Source organism: Sorex araneus, chromosome 5, assembly GCF_027595985.1.
Source record: "Sorex araneus isolate mSorAra2 chromosome 5, mSorAra2.pri, whole genome shotgun sequence".
In the NCBI taxonomy this organism is placed as follows: domain Eukaryota; kingdom Metazoa; phylum Chordata; class Mammalia; order Eulipotyphla; family Soricidae; genus Sorex; species Sorex araneus.
Genome location: NC_073306.1, coordinates 33,479,997 through 33,498,668, shown reverse-complemented (window position 1 = coordinate 33,498,668; position 18,672 = coordinate 33,479,997). Strand labels below are relative to the sequence as shown.

Genomic DNA, 18,672 nt, shown 5'->3' with positions numbered 1-18,672 from the left:
AGAGCCTGAGGCTCTCTCTGTGCCCGCCATCCTCGGGCATGGTGGTTCCGCTTGTGCAGGTGGGCCGAGCCCCCCGGGGTCATCCCAGAACGGCTTTGTTCTCAGACCAGCCAGGGTCCTGCGAGGTGCTATGTTGCTCCAGCTTCCCAGAAGTGCTGGTTTAGGCTGGGTCAGGTGCCATATCTCTGGACGCTCATGAAACTAGAGCCAGATGCTTTGATGCAGCTCTTTGCCAGAGCTGTTGTGTAGAAGAGTCCTCTCCCACACTGCCCCCGTCACACAGGGACGTGGGGGAGCCAGGGCCCAGCTTTCCCGGAGCCCACACACCCCTTCAGCCTGTCCTGGACTTGTCGTACCTGGCCTGGGGTCAGGGGCTTGAGCAGGCGCCCCGTCTCTATGCTGTACTTAGAGGTGACCGCTGGCCGGCTCAGTCTCTGACACCAAATTCCTTCCCTGCAGGGGTGCCCCTTTGCACCCCTGGGCCTGGCTGGCGCCACCGTGAAAACAGGGGGCGGAGGAGGTGGGCGTGTATAGCCGCCTGCATTCCTGGGGCAGGTTGAGGGCTCCTCCTGGGGCCTGCGTGGACACACCCACCCAGAAACATCCCTGGAATGGGCTTCCTCCAGCCCCGCCCCTTCTTGAGCCCAGCCACACAGCTGCAGCCCGGAGGTTCCGGAAAAGCCACTTGGGGTGCCCCCTTCTGGTCTGGGGTGGTTTGCAGAGAGCAGGCCCGCCTGGTCTCGGGCATCTCCTGAGCATGGTCGGGCTCCAGGGAGGCCAGTTGAAGACAGGGCCACCCTCATGGGGTCCCTTGGGAGAGCAGACGGGGCCGCTTCCCAAGTTGTCCTCAGCACACCGTGTCGGGCACGGCAGCTATGGCACCGCCACTCAGCACAGGGCCCTTGGGGTCCAGGCACCCCGGCCCGCGCCCCCCTTCCCACAGTTGGACCTGCCCCCTCACCCCGCTTCCTGCCTCATGTCCTTGCAGGCATCTCTCCCTCCAAGTCCCCCTCTCACTGGCTGTGCCCGCCTCTCCCTTCCGGCTTCCAACACACCTGGAGGTGCTCAGGGATGGCTTCTGGCAGGGAGACCCCTATAGGTCCTGGGATAGAACCAGGGTCCACCATGGGCAAGGCACGTGCCCTGCCCACTAGACCGTCTCTCTGGCCCGTCGCTGCTTTTCTGTTTTTCTGTCCTGAGGGGCCGAGACCCATCCCAGGGCCGCCCCTCTGAGCCGCCTGCCGCCCCTGCCGCCCCTTCCGTTTCCCCCTCGCCTTTCTCTTCTCCCTCCCACCACACCCCGTCCCTTACTTCTTACGCGATTTCCCCAGAACTTTCCAGAACAGATGACAAGGCCTGGAGGGAAACAGCCAGCACCGAGAGGGTGGTGGGCCAGAGGGTACAGCCAGACCCCCCTTCCCCCTGCCGCCTCTCGTGAGCGGCTGTGCGCGGACAGGCGCAGAGGGGAGCTCTCCGTGTCCCTCCCCTCTGAGCACCTCCAGGCGTCCATCCCTGCTCCCCTCCCATGCTCCCCCCTCCTCAGCCCTGCACTCACCCTGGACTGGGAGGCAGGGAGGGGCCCTGGCACGGAGAGGCCGCCCGCCCCAGCCCGGCCCCCTCCTCTGCCCACGCCCTTCACCTCTGTCTCCCTTTCTCTCCCTTCCCTGCACTCAGTGGCGGCCAGAGGAGTCCGAGGACTATGTAAGTAACAGGTGTGCAAGCGAGCGAGCGGGGACGAGGCCTGGGTCAGGCTGGGCTCTCGGGACACTCCCCCTCCCCGCCTCTCCTCCCAGCCGGGGCCCTCAGCAGCCGCGGGGCACCAGCCCCATCCCGGGAAAATTGGCGCCCGGGCGGGAGCAGCGAGCCGAGCTGCGATTGGCACTTCCTCTAATCCCGACTTCTCGCCTGTCGAGCAGCAATTTGAGTCCAATGTTCGTGATCGACCGGGGCCTGGCCCCTGCTCCGGCCAGACGGGGATGGAGTTAAATCCGATTCTGGTCGTTAGGCCCGTATTGATCCCCAGAGTGAAAAATCACCTGCTTCCGGGCCCCGGCTGGGAGAAGGGGTCTCGGGAGCAGGCGTTGGTGGTTCTGGAGACGCCCCCCCCGGCCCCCAGCTGCAGCGGAAGGGGGGCTGGGAACGGATTGGTGGTGGCTGTCGGGGCTAGGGAGCCCAGGGCTGGCAGTGATAGTGCTGTACCCGCTGCTCGGGGCCCGCCTTCTACCTCTCCCGCTGGGCGGCGCGGTCCCTGGTTTCTCCGCATGTTCCAAAGCGCCCTGTGGCTGGCGGGGCCGGTGGGCAGGGTCCGCCTCGGCAGGAGGTGCGGCCCGGCCTGGCCCCAGGCACCCCCGGCACATGGCATCTCTTGGTACAGGGGGCCCATGCGTTTCCAGGTGGGGGTCTGGGTGGGTGTCTGATGGGGCCCTGAGCCAGCCCTGCAGGATGACCACTGTGAGGTGTGGTGTGGTGGCCAACCCCTCCCACCACACACACCTCACACGGGTGCTGTGGGCTGGGCACAGGCCTCAGAGGTGCCACCCAGGAACCGTGGGCTAAGGGCACTGGGAGTCCCTTTGTTCTCCTCTCAAAGGAAGCTGTCTGCCCGGGGGCAGTGCCCAGCCCCCCCGCTGGCATGCTCCACCTGCTTCCTTCGCCCCCTCCCCACCCTCCGCTGACGGCCACGGGCTTCCCCTGCTGCAGGAGACCACCATCAGCGGACTGACTCCCGAGACCACCTACTCTGTGACAGTGGCCGCCTACACCACCAAAGGGGACGGGGCCCGTAGCAAGCCCAAGATCGTGACAACCACCGGGGCAGGTGAGCAGGGGCGGGGCAGGGCCGGGGGCAGGGGGCGGCGAGGAGGGCGGCGCCAGAGCCCGTGCCTGGTTGTTCAGTCCCAGGCCGGCCCACCATGATGGTCAGTGCCACGGCCATGAACACGGCGCTGCTCCAGTGGCACCCCCCCAAGGAGCTGCCCGGCGAGCTGGTGGGCTACCGGCTGCAGTACCGCCGGGCCGACGAGGCCCAGCCCACCACCATCGACTTCGGCAAGGACGACCAGCACTTCACCGTCACCAGCCTGCACAAGGGGGCCACCTACATCTTCCGGCTGGCCGCCAAGAACCGGGCCGGGCCGGGCGAGGAGTTCGAGAAGGAGATCACCACCCCCGAGGATGCCCCCAGCGGCTTCCCCCAAAATCTGCGCGTGACCGGGCTGACCACGTCCACCACGGAACTGGCCTGGGACCCGCCGGTGCTGGCCGAGAGGAACGGCCGCATCATCCGCTACACGGTGGTGTACCGGGACATCAACAGCCAGCAGGAGCTGCACAATGTCACCACCGACCCCCACCTGACTCTGCTCGACCTCAGGCCGGACACCACGTACGACATCAAGGTCCGCGCGCACACGAGCAGGGGCGCCGGCCCCCTGAGCCCCAGCATTCAGTCTCGGACCGCGGCCCTGGAGCCAGGTGTGTGCGCAGGCCACGGCCGCCGGGACCTCTGCTGTCCTTCACCCACTGACCTCTGCGACCGGGAGGCACCAGCCTCTGCTGTGTGACCCTCCACTCTCTCCCGACCTGACCGCTGACGTCTCGCTGTGACTCCTGACCTCTGCTGACCTTAACCTACTGACCTCTGCCGTGGGGCTCTCCAACCTCTCGCCACCTTGGCTCACTCATCTCTCTCACCTGCTTCGTTGGTCTGGGGTGCGCGGCACTAACCTCTGGTGGCCACGCCGCCCTGACCCGGGGACCGTGTGCCACGTGCTCCTCGGGGTCCAGGGCACGGGCTGCTGAGCTCACCAGCCCCGCTGTGGGCTCTGGCCTTGGTCACATCACTTCTCGGGGCGGCTGCCCCTGCCTGCAGCTCCTGGGCCGGGGCCAGGGCTGGGAGTTGGGCCGTGGGCGCTACAGCCGGCCGGGGTGCAGTGCCCGGCTTCTGTGGCAGAGCCCGCTGACCCCTCCTTGTGTCCCACAGTGTTTGCCAAGAACTTCCACGTGGCAGCAGCAATGAAGACATCGGTGCTGCTCAGCTGGGAGGTGCCCGACTCCTACAAGTCGGCCGTCCCCTTCAAGGTGGGTGAGGCCAGGTCAGGCACTTGCACAGAATACCAGCTGGGGGCGAGGGCACAGGCCCCTGTGGGTAAGGGCACAGGCCCCTAAGGGGTGGAAGGGCACAGGCCCCTAAGGGGTGGAAGGGCACAGACTCCTGGGTGTAAGGGCCCAGGCCCCTGGGGGTGAGAGGGCACAGGCCCTCTGTGCTGACGAGTCCCAGTGAAGGCCCTGTGGCCCCTGGTCCGTAGATCCTGTACAACGGGCAGAGCGTGGAGGTGGACGGACACTCGATGCGGAAGCTGATCGCGGACCTGCAGCCCAACACCGAGTACTCGTTCGTGCTGATGAGCAGAGGCAGCAGCGCGGGGGGCCTGCAGCACCTGGTGTCCATCCGCACGGCCCCCGACATCCTGCCGCACAAGCCGCTGCCCGCCTCGGCCTACATCGAGGACGGCCGCTTCACGCTGTCCCTGCCGGCCGTGCAGGAGCCGGCGCTTGTCAGGTGCACGCTCGTGGCGGGGGCGGGCGACTGCCCCCTGGTATGGCCGCAGCGCTGACCGCCCGCTCTGCCCACCAGGTGGTTCTACATCGTGGTGGTGCCCATCGACCGCGTGGGCGGGAGCATGCTGGCGCCTCGATGGACCACCCCTGAGGAGCTGGAGCTGGAGGAGGTGCGGGCGGGAGCTGGACCGCCCCGTCCACTCTCGGGGGATGTGGCTGTCCCCTGGGAGCAGTCGGCTCACTGGGAACCCTCTGGGGCCCCGCTGAGGGCTAAGGATGGGAGGAGACAAAGTTCCAGGGCCCAGCTCATAGCGAAGCTTCAGCTGCAGATCCAGAGGCCACCAAGGTCCCAGTGTGGGGCCCGGGGGATGTCCGTGATGGGGGCAAGGTGGTCTCCCACAGGGTCTGTCTCTGGGCTGGCAGAGCTGGCGGCCTTGCCAGGCATGGTTTTTCGGAAGGAAACCATGTGGTTTGAGCTGGGCCAAGGCCCCTTCCGGGACTCCTGTGTCGAGCCCAGCCTCATGGCCCCGTGTCTGTCCTCTCAGCTTCTGGAGGCCATCGAGCAGGGCGGCGGGGTGCGGCGGCGGCGGCGGCGGCGGCAGGCCGAGAGGCTGAAGCCCTACGTGGCCGCGCAGGTGGACACGCTTCCCAAGACCTTCACGCTCGGGGACAAGAAGAGTTACCAGGGCTTCTACAACCGGCCCCTGTCCCCAGACCTGAGCTACCAGTGCTTCGTGCTCGCCTCGCTCAAGGAGCCTGTGGACCAGGTGGGCGCACGGCTCCCGAGACCCCCTGGCTGGACCTGAGTCCAGGCTGGTCTCAGGCTGAGAACCCAGCGCCCAGACGGGTCCTGGAGCCTTGTGGCACCCACCCCTGGGGAGCCAGGCTGGGGGCCCTGCGCTGAGCTTCCGCCCGTCCTCCCCACCGGCTGCAGAAACGCTACACCTCCAGCCCCTACTCCGACGAGATCGTGGTCCAGGTGACACCAGCCCAGCAGCAGGAGGAGCCCGAGATGCTGTGGGTGACGGGGCCCGTCCTGGCAGTCATCCTCATCATCCTCATCGTCATTGCCATCCTCCTGTTCAAGAGGTGAGCGTGGGGCCCGGGGTCAGGGCCTGTCTGCCCGGTGACACACGCACACGTCTACGCACATGTGCACGCACAGGCATACATACGTGCGCACACACGCTCAGCCTGGGTCTGCCGAGCAGTAAGTGAGGAGTGGGGCGGCGGCAGAAGGCTGAGTCAGACCCTGGGGCACCTGTCTCTGGCTGCCCTCTGCCCCGGATGTGAATGTACGTCTCTCAGCCTTGACACACTGCCCTCCCCCGCCCTCTGCTCTTCCGCCCCTTCTTGGCCTCCTTTCCTGGGGCCTGCAGACCCACGTGCCCCCTGGTGCCCACTGGTCGCCTGCTGTGACCGCAACGTCCATGGCTGCCCCGGTATCTTCAGACACCCCCGCACGCCCTCATTCCTGGGAACGGCCCTTCCACCCTCCACAGCCGGCAATCTGAGCGTCCCTCTCCGCTCCCTTGCCCTCCCCCTCCTCCCGGTTCCTGCCTGAGCAGTGCTGGCACTCCGAGGGCCCCGTCCCCTGGTGCCCCACCAGCCCCAGGGCCCTCAGCTCTGCGCGTCCGTCCTTCCTGCCCGGAGGCGCCGCCCCTGCTGTGTGGCTTCCTCTGCCCATGGCCCCTGCCTCCGAGGTGCTTCCACAGGCCCAGCTGAGGCCCTTCCCTACAAACCCTAGCGACCCCCAGGCCCAGCCCCGCAGTGTCATGCTGAGCTAGTGCAGCCCCAGGCCGTCGTGGGCACTGCCCCTCTGCCTGCCGTCCCCCAACATGTGCCCACCTACACTGCCATCTCGTCCCCTGGCTGTCCTCTGGGCCCAAGTACCCGCAGGCCTCCCCAGCCCTGCCTCTGCCTCAGACACCCCCCGTCCCACCTTCCCTGCCCCGACGTTGCTGGGCCTTTGGTGCATCCTGGAGCATTTGTCCTTGCGTGCATGTCCGTGAGTGCGCGTTCTCCATCACCTGTCTGTAAAGCATGTGTGTCTGGGAGCACGTGACTGTGAGTGTCCATGAGCGTGAGTGTCTATATATGTCAGTGAGTACATGGGTGTGTGTCTGTGAGCGTATATCCATGAATACGTGTCCGTGTGTGTCCGTGAGCATGTGTCTGAGTGTGTGTCTGTGAGCACATACGTATGTCCATGAGCACGTGTGTCTGAGCACCTGTGGGTCCGTGAGTCTGTCCTTGTGGGTCCCCATGCCCGGTGTGCTGTCCCGCCCCTGCTCCTGCCCCACATTGGTCGTCCTCTTTGAAAAGAGTTAGCTCCGTCCTCCTGGGCGCACGGGGCCAGGAGCCCCTAGCCTAATGGGGCAGGGGCCCAGGCATGGCCCAGGACCCCCTCGGAGAGGTCGTGGCTGCCGTGGACAGCTCCATGTCACAAAGGGCCCGGGTGCTTGCAGAAGCGGTGACGTTGCTTTCTTCTGTCCTTGCCTAACTCTCGGGACCTAGTAAGCAGGAAAGGTAGGAACCCTTCTTTCTCCCCACGTGCCCCCACCTGCCTCTGCACCTCTCGGGCCCAGGCGGGGGTGGGGCGGGGCTTCCTCCAGAGGCTGCCGGCCTGTGGCTGCCCACTCAGCTCAGCCCCAGGGACAGGCTTCCTGCACCACGGCGGGTGCCCCTCCTCGAGGGCCCAGGCACAGCCCACATTCAGCGCGAGCACAGACCCCCGAGCCCACCAGGGCCACGGGGGCAGCCTGAGCCCCAGGGCACTGGCCTCCATTGGGGGCCTGGGTTGCAAAGTGCAGTGGCTGCCACTCCCTGGCCACCAGCGATGCCTGAGGACTTAGCTGGACCACGGGTCTGTCTCCGACCTGCCCCTGGGGCCAGTGTGACAGGACTCTGTCCCTCTGGGGCAGCACTTGCCTTGTTCCTCCCCTCACACCCCTGAGCCAGATAGCTGGGGCCCAGCTACCCGCGATGTGTGCGTCCCTGTGTGTCCTCTGCATGTGTGTCCCGGTGGCCCCCCTGCCGGGCCGGGCACAGCAGCCTCTGCCACCCTCCCTTGTTGACCGTCCTCCGTCCTCCCCGCTCCGGCTGTTTCCCTGCCCAACCTGCACCGTCTCCTGCTGACCTGCTCCGCCCTGCGCCCCCCGCCCATGCTCGAGACGCTCCCCAGGTGCAGCAGCAGGAGGCGCAGGGCTCTGCGGCCGCCAGCCAGCCCAGGCAGCTCCCCCGCACCCCTGCTCGGGCTTCTCAGTGCCCGCCCTGTGCCTCCCCAGGAAAAGGACCCACTCGCCGTCTTCCAAGGACGAGCAGGCGATCGGACTGAAGGACTCGCTGCTGGCCCACTCCTCCGACCCCGTGGAGATGCGGAGGCTTAATTACCAGACCCCAGGTAGGGCGGCTTCCCGCCCCGCGTGCCCCCGGGCCCGTCCGTGCCCTTCCCCCCCCCCCGCCCACCCCGGGGGCCTCTGTGGGGGGACAGAGCTGAACCCCACCTTGTCTTCAGTCGAGGTGCCTCCTTGGGCTAAGAACTCTCCCAGACCCCACCCCACTCTCTGCCTGTGTCCGCACGTGCTCTGGCCTCTTCGCACCCACCGAGGGTGTGCTGGCAGGACGTGCCCTGAGCACTGTGAGGCACCAAACTGACCCTCACTGGCCTGCCCTCCGGCCGCTCACAAGCCTGGGTCTCTCCTGCCCTGAGATGTCGCCCCTCCCTGCGGCCCCAGGCAGACACCCCTCAGATTGCTCCCCTGGCCAGGGGGTTCTGTGCCTCCCGGACCCCATCCTGGCATGAATTGCCTCGGGACAGGCCAAGCTGGGAGCTTCCCTGGTCAGGTCCGTGCCCAGCACCCCTGACGGGCACCCACCAGTCGCTGGGACACACGCACGTCCACAGCCAGCGAAGTAACTCAGAATCTCGATGGCTTCCCGTGGCTTATGGGTCTGTCTCTCGTGGGCTCTGTGAGGCGGGGGCTAGAACAGACAGGGAGGTGATCCAAGGCTGGAGTCCGGGGCCAGCCCAGCACTGCACCAGGTGTGCCCCCCAGAATAACAACCCCCGAGCACCTCTGCATGTGGCACCTGACCCTTCACACACACACTCCCCAAAAAATAAAGAAGCAGAAGTGATTCAGGCAGGATCCCAGAAGGAACCGCTTATCTCGGTATCGGGACTCTCCAACCGGAGTTTGAGTCTTTTTGTTTTTGTTTTTGTTTTTTCAATTTTGGCTGTGCAGTGGCCCAGAGCTTGTACGTGCAGGGCACGCGCTTTCCTGCTGAGCCCCTCTAGAATCATCTGAACCAGGTGTGAGCAAACGAAGGCCTCAGGCCGTGTTATGGCTCGCCGCCTGTTTGCAGATGCAGTTCCACTGGCCAAGTCGGGCCTGCTTGCTTGCTACCAGGGCAGTGTTAGTAAGTGCAGAAGACACTGGGATCCGCCTCACCAGATTCCGTGCTCTCTGGCCTCTCGCGGGAAAAGCTTGCCAGGCACAGTTCATTCCTGTGTTGGCGGTGGAGGCTACAGACCTCGGTGCGCCCCCGGGGGTCGTGATGACACTGAGAGGCTCCTGCACGTGGCCTCGCAGCCTCAAGGGAGGCGGTCAAGCTCCAGAGCGCATGTCCCTGAGACAGTGAGTGCCAGGCTAGCAGGCAGTCACAGCCTGGCATGGTCAGGCGAGGAGGCTTCAAGGCCCCAGGATGCTGGTGCCACGCCCTGTGGGCATTAAGAGGGGCAGAGGGGGTGAAAGGCGCTCTCTGGGGTAGAAATGTTACGCAGGGCCCCCGAGGTAGCGTGGGGGCTGCCTGGGTTTGATCCCTGGCATTCCCCCAGTCCTGGGGCACAGAGGCAGCAGTGACCCCTGAGCACGGCTGGGTGTGACAGAAACAAAGGGCAAGCACAGCAGAAGGGCTCAGCGACTCTGGGAGTCCCGGGGCCTTGGAGTCGGGGTGCCGGGAACCCACGGGGTCCCTTGTGGAGGAAGTCGAGCTCCAGGCCCTGAGGAGCGTCTGAGCATCCGAGCCCAGACATGTGGGCTCACCAATAGTGCTCCCACCCGAAGCCTGTTCTCTGCCCTGAGAGTTGGCAAGAGCCAGGTCATGGGGAAGCCTGGCCAGTGGGTGCTGTGGGCATACCAGGGGCCGGCCGTGGATCCTGGCACAGGAGGCCTCGAGAGCTGACAGGAGCTGCCAGGGAGTGGGGGAGAAGGAGGGCCTGTGGTGCCCAGTGACCAGAGGTGCGGCCTGGGAACACCCCCACCCCCACCCCCCGCCAGGAGAGCACTGTGCTGTGAGCTGAGTCTGACCAGAAGGAACAGGGCTGCTTTGTCCACACAGCGTAGGCCTTTGGTTTGATTAGTTCTTGTTCGCTTTCCTCCCTGATGATCTCATTTTCATTTGGAGCTTTACAGAGAGTGCCCTCTGACCTGCTGCCCGCCCCTCTCCAAATGAAAACTCTGTATGTGTGCGTGTGTGTTTGTGTGTTTAGGGGAACTGGGCACACATACACAGGCACCTGTGCACACGCACACGCACCCCTCCACACAGGCGCGCGCGCACACCCCACTCTGACCCCAGGCCTGAGCTAGACTCAGTCGTCAGAGCAGCGGGGCCGGGCTGGGCCTGGCCGGTGCCCTCCCCTCCCTGTGGCTGGCCGGAGGTGCCGGCTCGCCCTTCTCGCCCCTGCTTCTGTTTTCTCTCTGCAGGTTCCAGTGCCCCCAGTTGCCCGAATATCTCAAGTTAGTTCTCCAAGTCCCACCCCTTCCGTGTCTGTTTCTCGGCCTCTCTCCCCCCATCCGTCACCCCTGAGCCCCCCCACCGCTTCCTCTCGCCGTGCCTACCCCCGGCCTTCCTCTCATCCCTGCTTCTCTCTCCAGTGCTCCCGTGCCACTCACCGCCATGCGCCGCGCGTCATGACCGCTCCATCTACACGTGGGGGCCATGGGGACGGGCGCCCATTGGGGGGTCGGTGGGCAGCGGGGTGGGCTGGAGACGCGCACACGAGGCGGGGAGGGCCCCGGTGCCCCCAGACACGCCCCCTCTGCTGCTGTCGCCGCATGTGCCGCCATCTCGTGCCACCAGCACCAAGTGTCCCGCGGTCACCGTGTCCACGTGCGCACATCCACGAGGGCGGGGCGGGGGGAGCTGCCCGCCGTCCGGCCCGGCCTCGCCCTGACGCTGCCGTGTGCTCCCGCCCCGCCAGGTATGCGGGACCACCCCCCCATCCCCATCACTGACCTGGCCGACAACATCGAGCGCCTCAAAGCCAACGACGGCCTCAAGTTCTCCCAGGAGTACGAGGTGAGGCCCTGCCCCCGGAGCACGGGTGGGAGGGGCCAGCACCGCCGGGGGGTGGGGGGGCTCCTCGGCCCCCTCCCAGGTCTGGACGTGCGGGCCTCGCCGCAGCCCGTGGGGAGCTGGGCACTGCAGCGTCCACGCCAGCCCTCCCCGCCCTCTGCAGTGGGCACCGCTAGCCCGTCAGACCCAGAGAGGGGCAGTCTCCGCTCTGAGGTCACACAGCAGGCTGGCGGCCTCCCCTCTGGCTCGAATGCTCCCTGCGGGTGCGGGAGGAGCCCTGTGCTTGGAGGAGGTTAAGCAGAGACACCCCTCGCCAAGGCTGAGGCGGCACGGCAGGAAGGCGCAAGGTGGGGCCTGGGTGACAGGTGACTCACAGGCCGGCACGCCCGCCTCCCGCACACACCCAGCGTCGCGGCTACCAGGGGCTTCGGGCCAGGTTCCCTAGGGGACGCTGAGCTTGGCGGGCAGGTGGGCAAGCGCGTCTGTAGAGGGCAAAGCAGTGCCACCCCCACCAGGAGGTACACCGCGGGAGCTGCTCTCCCCGCCCCTCCCTTCTCCTCCCCTCCCTCCCCTCCCTCCCCTTCCCTCCCCTCCTCTCCTTCCCCCCTCCCCTTCCTTCCCTTTTCCCTCCCTCGCCCCTTTCCTTCTCTTGTGGCGGTGCAGGCGGTGGCACCTGCTGGTTGCGGTGCTCCCTGCGGACCACACGCGTGGTGGCCATGCTCACACACGTGGCTGGGCACCAGAGATTACACGCAGAGTGGCAGGCAACAGAGCTGCTGGGAACACACACAGCCTGTGAGCAGCGGCAGAGATGGAACTCGTGACCTCGTGCTCGCCTGGCCTGTGCTGTGGCCCCTGAGGCGTCCCCCAGGCCTGTGCTGTGGCCCCTGAGGCGTCCCCCAGGCCTGTGCTGTGGCCCCTGAGGCGTCCCCCGGGCCTGTGCTGTGACCCTGAGGCGTCCCCCAGGCTGTGCTGTGACCCTGATGCCCTGCCCTGCAAAGGCCACCTGAGTGTCGGGTCCCTGCCTCCTCTCAGTGACCAGAAGGCCCGCCACACCCCGCCACCCACACGCATTCTCAGCTGCCTTCCCCCCGTCTTTCCTCCCGTCCAGTGCTCCTGCACAGGCCATCCCAGGAGGCTCCTGCTGGCCGCCCCCACCGCCCCCGCCCTCCCTCAGCCAGAGCACAGTCACCCTTCATGGTCAGCTGGCCTGTCATTCTTCGTTCATTGGGCGAGCAGTGACCATGTCCCGTCCCCGGCCATCAGTGTGCAGTACCCGGGGAGGGGAAACCTTTGCAGACAGCCCCCGCCAAGTGGGACAGGCCAGCGACTGGTCCCCACGCAGGCCGAGCACTGGGTGAACCTGGGGTCTCCGGGCAGTCAGGGTCACGGTCCCGAGGGGCTGTGTGCTTGTGCAGAGTTCATGGGCGGGTTCCGTGAGGGGCTCCACACACAGTGCTCAGAGCCGCCCCAGACACCCAGGGACTTCCTCAAACGCTCGGCGGCTCGAAGAGTCACCAGCGAGGCCATGAGCACCACGCGGGCGCCTGAGCAGGACACTGCCCAGCAGGTCTGCGTTTCCTAGGGACTGTCAGGCTGCCGGACAGTGGAGCCGAGTGGACGAAGACAGAGAGGCGGGGAGCCGCCAAGGCCAAGCTGGGCTGGGGGAGGCCAGAGATGAGGGGGACACGTGACCCCAGGGCATGGTGACTGACCAGACAGCCCTCCGGCAGGCTTTGAGCACCTGGGGCTCTGGCTGGGCCGGGGAGGAAGGGACAGCAGTGCCTTTCCCCGCACGGAGCCCTCAGCGGAGCAGGGGGTGGCGGGAAGCCGGGGAACTCAGCGTGGCAGGTTCTCGGGGGCCTGGTGGGGGGACGTCACGGCTGCTCCGGACGGGAGCTCAGGAAGACTCGGAGCTGGAGCTGTAGTGCAGCAGGCAGGGCACTCGTCTTGCATGTGGCTTGCGGTGGTTCAGGTTCGATCCCCGGCACCGCCGGGAGTGATCCTCCCTGAGAGCAGAGCCGGGAGGAAGCCCTGAGCCTCGCCGGGGTGGCCCCGAAACAAGACAGGATGACGTTGGGCCGTGGGGGCTGCTCCTCGGTGTGTGGGCTTCAGCTCCTGCGTCCTCCCAGGAGAGATGTGGCGTGAGGGGCCCCGGGAACGGCCCCGAGCACTGCATCCGGCTGTGGGGGAGGTGGCAGAGAAGGGACAGCCGGGGGGGGGGGGGGGGGGAGCAGCAGGGGGTGTGGATGTCCTGGGGCTGGGCAGCTGCTGGCCCCAGTGATGGCCTCCCTTCTGGCTCTGCTCATTCTGCCGTTGGGAGCAGGGCATGAGGGGAGGGTCTCTGCTCTGCCCCCACGGTGGGCAGGGCCTGGCCTGTGCTCTCTAGAGGTGCCGGGGCCGCCGAGCCCCGTGTTCCGGGGAGCCAGGGCTCAGCCCTCTCCGCCCCCCCCTCCCTCCCCTGCAGTCCATCGACCCCGGGCAGCAGTTCACCTGGGAGAACTCAAACCTGGAGGTGAACAAGCCCAAGAACCGCTACGCTAACGTCATTGCCTACGACCACTCCCGCGTCATCCTGGCCTCCATCGACGGTGAGCCTCGGCGGCCGGCCGACGCTGCCCCCGCAGACACGGCCAGGCGGGGGATAACAGCGGCCCCGCCCCTCCTGCCCACAGGTGTCCCGGGGAGCGACTACATCAACGCCAACTACATCGACGGCTACCGCAAGCAGAACGCCTACATCGCCACGCAGGGCCCGCTGCCCGAGACCATGGGCGACTTCTGGAGGATGGTGTGGGGACAGCGCACGGCCACCATCGTCATGATGACACGGCTGGAGGAGAAGTCCCGGGTAGGCGGGGAGGGGCTCCCCGGAGGACGTGCTGAGCGGTGCTGCGCTCGGGGGCGCCCATCCCCCGAGACTGGGGATGTTGCTCTGTGGGCCCAGATGCGTCCTTTACACCGAATGTTAATGTGTTCCGGGGTGTTCACACGCTCCCCAGATGCCGGAGCGCTCCTGGGGCGTGAGCACAGCTCCTAAGTTAATTAGCAGCAAGAGCTGCCGTTACCCGCTTCTGCACCGCAGAGCAAGGGCCGGAACGGGAAATTTACAGAGCTTGGAGATGGCGCATAAACGCTATGGGTAAATTTGGCGGAAAATGTGCCGGGTGCTGCCTGGTCATGAATAAGTAATTTTCAGTCAGGGCCTTGTGCCTTCCTTAGGGCAGGGGCGTGCCTTGCTGGAAAGTCTGAGAGGGTGCCAGAGGAGCCAGGAGCTGGGGGCGGGCCCAACGGCTAGGGGCGGGGCCCGGGGCGGGGTCTGAGGACTGGGGGTGGGGTTTAACTGCTGGGGGCGGGCCCGCCGGGAGGGGCGGGGTCTGATGGCTGGGGGCGGGGTCCGCCGGCTGGGAGTTCAACAGCTGGTTCTGGGCTTTGGAATCATATCCGGAACCTTTGGGCAGCTGTGCCCTCGGGCCTGTCCAGCCCAGCCTTTGGACACCTCCAGACATCCTTCATCCCTGCCCTGCCTACCCCTGTGCAGGTGAAATGCGACCAGTACTGGCCGGCCAGAGGCACGGAGACCTATGGCCTCATCCAGGTGACGCTGCTGGACACAGTGGAGCTGGCCACGTACACAGTGCGCACCTTCGCGCTCCACAAGGTACAGCTGCCGGTGCCCGTCCCTGCCGAGCCACCTGAGAGGGTGTGGGGGGCCGGGCCTCGGGACTCGCCCACAGGGGGCTGGGTGGGCTGGGCGGGCTGGGCGGGAGGTGTCAGGCTCCTGAGCCCTGCCCACCCGCCGCCTTTGCTCCCTAGAGCGGCTCCAGTGAGAAGCGGGAGCTCCGGCAGTTCCAGTTCATGGCCTGGCCGGACCACGGGGTTCCCGAGTACCCGACCCCCATCCTGGCCTTCCTGCGGCGGGTCAAGGCCTGCAACCCGCTGGACGCGGGGCCCATGGTGGTGCACTGCAGGTGAGGCTCCTCAGAGCCCCGGGAGGGCGGGGTCCGGCAGGCGTGGCCCCGGGGCTGAGCACGTGTCCTGCAGCGCTGGCGTGGGCCGCACGGGCTGCTTCATCGTCATCGAGGCCATGCTGGAGCGGATGAAGCACGAGAAGACGGTGGACATCTACGGCCACGTGACGTGCATGCGGTCCCAGCGCAACTACATGGTGCAGACCGAGGACCAGTACGTGTTCATCCACGAGGCCCTGCTGGAGGCGGCCACGTGCGGGCACACGGAGGTGCCCGCCCGCAGCCTCTACGCCCACATCCAGAAGCTGGGCCAAGTGCCTCCCGGGGAGAGCGTGACCGCCATGGAGCTCGAGTTCAAGGTGGGGCCGGGACAGCCTGCCTGGACCGGGTCTGGGCGTCCCCTCGCCCCCCCTCCCCGCCCGGCCGCCAGCCTGACCGGCCCCTCCCTCTCGCCAGCTGCTGGCCAGCTCCAAGGCCCACACCTCCCGCTTCATCAGCGCCAACCTGCCCTGTAACAAGTTCAAGAACCGCCTGGTGAACATCATGCCCTACGAGCTGACCCGCGTGTGCCTGCAGCCCATCCGCGGCGTGGAGGGCTCCGACTACATCAACGCCAGCTTCCTGGACGGCTACAGGTCAGCACACGGCCGGGGGAGGGTGGTCGGAGCGGCGCCCCCTGGGGGCCGCCGGGAGCAGGATCGCCTCCGGCATGTCCCATCTCCTGTCCACCCCAGACAGCAGAAGGCCTACATAGCCACTCAGGGGCCTCTGGCCGAGAGCACCGAGGACTTCTGGCGCATGTTGTGGGAGCACAATTCCACCATCATCGTCATGCTGACCCGGCTCCGCGAGATGGGCAGGGTGAGCCGCCACGGGCCCCTATCCACCCGCCTGCTCTCCCCCTGCCCATTCTGCTCTCCCCTGCCCTTCCTGCTCTCCCCTGCTCACCCAGCCCCCGCCCGCCCTGCTCTCCCCTGCACACCCAGCCCCCTGCCCACTCTCCTCCCTCTCCCCCTGCACACCTGCCCTCCGCTTTCCCTCCCTCCTGGCCACACCGGCCATCTGTCCAGCCTCCTGGCAGCAAGCCCTTGGCCCCCAGCTCGTCTCCTGCGGCCCCCAACCCCAGCACTGAGACCTGGGACTCCCTCCCCACATACCCCCTGCCTGACCCAGGGGCTGGGCCCTCTGTCCACAGGAGAAGTGCCACCAGTACTGGCCAGCAGAGCGCTCTGCTCGCTACCAGTACTTTGTCGTTGACCCGATGGCTGAGTACAACATGCCCCAGTACATCCTGCGGGAGTTCAAGGTCACGGACGCCCGGGTGAGTGTGTGCAGAGGAGCCCAGGGTTTGCAAGAGCGTATTTGCTGCTCGGCCTGTGCAGGGGTGGGGCAGGGAGAGCTAGGCTGGGTGGGGGCATAGCACACACCCTGCCCGTGGCTGACCCAGGATCGATCCCTGGCACCACTTACGGGAGGGTGGTCCGGGTCTGGGGTGAGGCTTGCCAAGCTCGCCTCCACGGTTGGGGGCCCCAGTGTAACAGCCTCGCAGGGACTTCCGTCAGCCTAGGGGGCACAGGCCCTGACCCTGCCCCTCCCACCCTCCCCGGCTAGGACGGGCAGTCGCGGACAATCCGGCAGTTCCAGTTCACGGACTGGCCGGAGCAGGGCGTCCCCAAGACAGGCGAGGGCTTCATCGACTTCATCGGGCAGGTGCACAAGACCAAGGAGCAGTTCGGGCAGGACGGGCCCATCACGGTGCACTGCAGGTGGGCCGGGCGGGGCGAGGGCCCGGGCGGTGGGCCGGGCGGCCGGCGTGCCCTGACCCGCTCCGTCCCTGCGCAGTGCTGGCGTGGGCCGCACGGGGGTGTTCGTCACGCTGAGCATCGTGCTGGAGCGCATGCGCTACGAGGGCGTGGTGGACATGTTCCAGACGGTGAAGACCCTGCGCACGCAGCGCCCGGCCATGGTGCAGACGGAGGTACGGGTGGGCGGCAGGGGGCGCTCCCTGGGGTCGGTGTCCGCACTCCCCACGCCCTCCTCCCGCCCTCCTCCCCAGAGCCTTGGCCTCCAGGGGCCAGCAGGACCCACCCCGTGCCGTGCATGCCCCGGGCAGGGGCTGGGGGGGTGGGGGGGTGGGATGTCCCTGGCGCTGCCCGCGCTGACCACCCCCTCCCTCCCCCTCCTTCCTCCCTCCCCCCGCCCCCCCAGGACCAGTACCAGCTGTGCTACCGCGCGGCCCTGGAGTACCTCGGCAGCTTCGACCACTATGCAACGTAACTACCGCTCCCCTCCCCCGCGGCCCCGCAGGGCTGCCGAGGGGACCCCGCTCCTCTGAGCCATACCACCATCGTCCAGCCCTCCTGCACGGACGCTGCGGCCGGCCGGCAGAGCACAGCCCGCTGGGCTCACACCCATGTTTCAGGAACACCGAGCACCAACCCGCCCGGGCGGGCGCCAGGCCCCGGGCCCCTGCCTCTCACGCTTCTTCTCATGGGGTGGGGAGGGGGCAACACCTTTTTTTATACGTTAGGTGGGATAGACCGAGGGCTTCTAGCCTCTTCCCTCTGAGTTTTCCTCTTGCAAAATCTCTTAACTGCAGAATGGGCCTGGGCGGGGCGGGGGTTGGGGTTTCGTTTGTCTTTTCCAGTTCCCTTGGGACCCTCTTTTTTGTATGACTGCTGGCGGAGGGCGGAGCCGGGCCGGCAGGTCCTCAGATCCCGTTTCAGCCACACGCAGGGAACCACGTTGCTCCCCTCCCAGTCTTGTTTTGTTTTCCCTTCCCAGCCTTTTTTTAGGCCCCCGCAGACAGTGGTGGGCGGGGAGGCACCGGGACACACTCCTCCCCCGTGTCTGTCGCCCCGGCAGGCGGGCGGGCGAGCCGCGTTCACAGCCCAGAACCACGGCCGGGTCTGGGGAGCCTGGCAAGGCATTCCTCATCACCATTGTGTTTGCAAAGGTTAAGACACACACGCAAAAACAAAACTAAACAAAAAAACGTCAAAAAGAAAAAGAAAAAAAAAGTCATCCCGGGCCCCGGCTTCCCGCTCGTGAGGGGGGAGACGGCTCCTGTGCCGGGCCTCCCCCGGCGTGGCCACGGCGTGCCGTGGCCAGGTGTGGGCCCTGCCCACACACTCAGGGCCAAGCAGGGGTGCGCGTGGCGTGCCCGTCAGGTCCAGGCCAGTGGGCCTGGGAGCACACGTCTGACCTCAGCGCGGGGCCAGATTGTTTCCCTCCCCCGTTTGCAGCTGTTCTCAAAGCCCCCCCAAAGCGAGCTCCATCCACGCCTCCAGCACACCGGCCTGGCCGCAGTCCGGGTACCGGCTGGGCGGGGCCAGGGCCACGGTGTCTTGCTCCAGGCCACACTGGGGAGGGGGCAGGGCGGGAGGGATGTGGGGAGCCAGGGCCCCCGGAAGATCCACAATCCAGGGTTGGCAACGTTGGATGAAACTTTCATTTTTACCTTGTGATGCCAGTGCTGTAGAGTCCACTGTTGTACACAGTCTGTTTTCTATTTGTTAAGAAAACTACAGCATCATTGCATCGTTCTTGACGGTAATAAATTTGAATAATCAGATTTCTTACAAACCAGGCCTCTGTCTCTGCTCTTCTGCAGCCAGAGCATCCGGGCTCTGCCGGGTCGGTCTCGGGTGGGTCCCGGAGGTTTCCTGCTCCTGAGGGGGCGGTGAGGCTGTCCTGCTGATCTGGGGCAGGGCGGGCTCCCCATTTGTACATGGGGGGGCGGGGGCGGGGGTCTTCGAGCCCTGAAGCCTGAGCCCCCAGACCAGTCCTGTGCCACCGGTAAGTGGGAAGAGCATTCCGCACCGCCCCTGCCGGGAGC

The 18,672-nt window shown here is 66.7% G+C and overlaps 1 protein-coding gene across 14 annotated transcripts in view; it reads left to right on the top strand.

Annotated features, from left to right (window-relative positions):
- Nucleotides 1-18,419, top strand: part of PTPRF (protein tyrosine phosphatase receptor type F) — a 72,122-nt gene extending 53,703 nt beyond the window's left edge. For 5 of the 14 annotated variants that reach the window (XM_055137901.1, XM_055137899.1, XM_055137913.1 and 2 more), the window contains 22 exons: nucleotides 1,675-1,701; nucleotides 2,701-2,818; nucleotides 2,896-3,474; nucleotides 3,983-4,080; nucleotides 4,308-4,561; nucleotides 4,637-4,730; nucleotides 5,106-5,327; nucleotides 5,495-5,649; nucleotides 7,848-7,963; nucleotides 10,272-10,304; nucleotides 10,769-10,866; nucleotides 13,331-13,454; nucleotides 13,539-13,714; nucleotides 14,405-14,524; nucleotides 14,680-14,834; nucleotides 14,908-15,193; nucleotides 15,291-15,469; nucleotides 15,569-15,695; nucleotides 16,030-16,155; nucleotides 16,446-16,600; nucleotides 16,677-16,812; nucleotides 17,043-18,419. In XM_055137901.1, the coding sequence (XP_054993876.1) occupies nucleotides 1,675-1,701; nucleotides 2,701-2,818; nucleotides 2,896-3,474; nucleotides 3,983-4,080; nucleotides 4,308-4,561; nucleotides 4,637-4,730; nucleotides 5,106-5,327; nucleotides 5,495-5,649; nucleotides 7,848-7,963; nucleotides 10,272-10,304; nucleotides 10,769-10,866; nucleotides 13,331-13,454; nucleotides 13,539-13,714; nucleotides 14,405-14,524; nucleotides 14,680-14,834; nucleotides 14,908-15,193; nucleotides 15,291-15,469; nucleotides 15,569-15,695; nucleotides 16,030-16,155; nucleotides 16,446-16,600; nucleotides 16,677-16,812; nucleotides 17,043-17,111 (3,447 nt within the window). In that variant the 3' untranslated portion in view covers nucleotides 17,112-18,419. The remainder of the gene's footprint in view (nucleotides 1-1,674; nucleotides 1,702-2,700; nucleotides 2,819-2,895; nucleotides 3,475-3,982; nucleotides 4,081-4,307; nucleotides 4,562-4,636; nucleotides 4,731-5,105; nucleotides 5,328-5,494; nucleotides 5,650-7,847; nucleotides 7,964-10,271; nucleotides 10,305-10,768; nucleotides 10,867-13,330; nucleotides 13,455-13,538; nucleotides 13,715-14,404; nucleotides 14,525-14,679; nucleotides 14,835-14,907; nucleotides 15,194-15,290; nucleotides 15,470-15,568; nucleotides 15,696-16,029; nucleotides 16,156-16,445; nucleotides 16,601-16,676; nucleotides 16,813-17,042) is intronic. The other 9 variants (XM_055137911.1, XM_055137910.1, XM_055137909.1 and 6 more) reach the window with 5 other exon arrangements.
- Nucleotides 18,420-18,672: the final 253 nt, after the last annotated feature.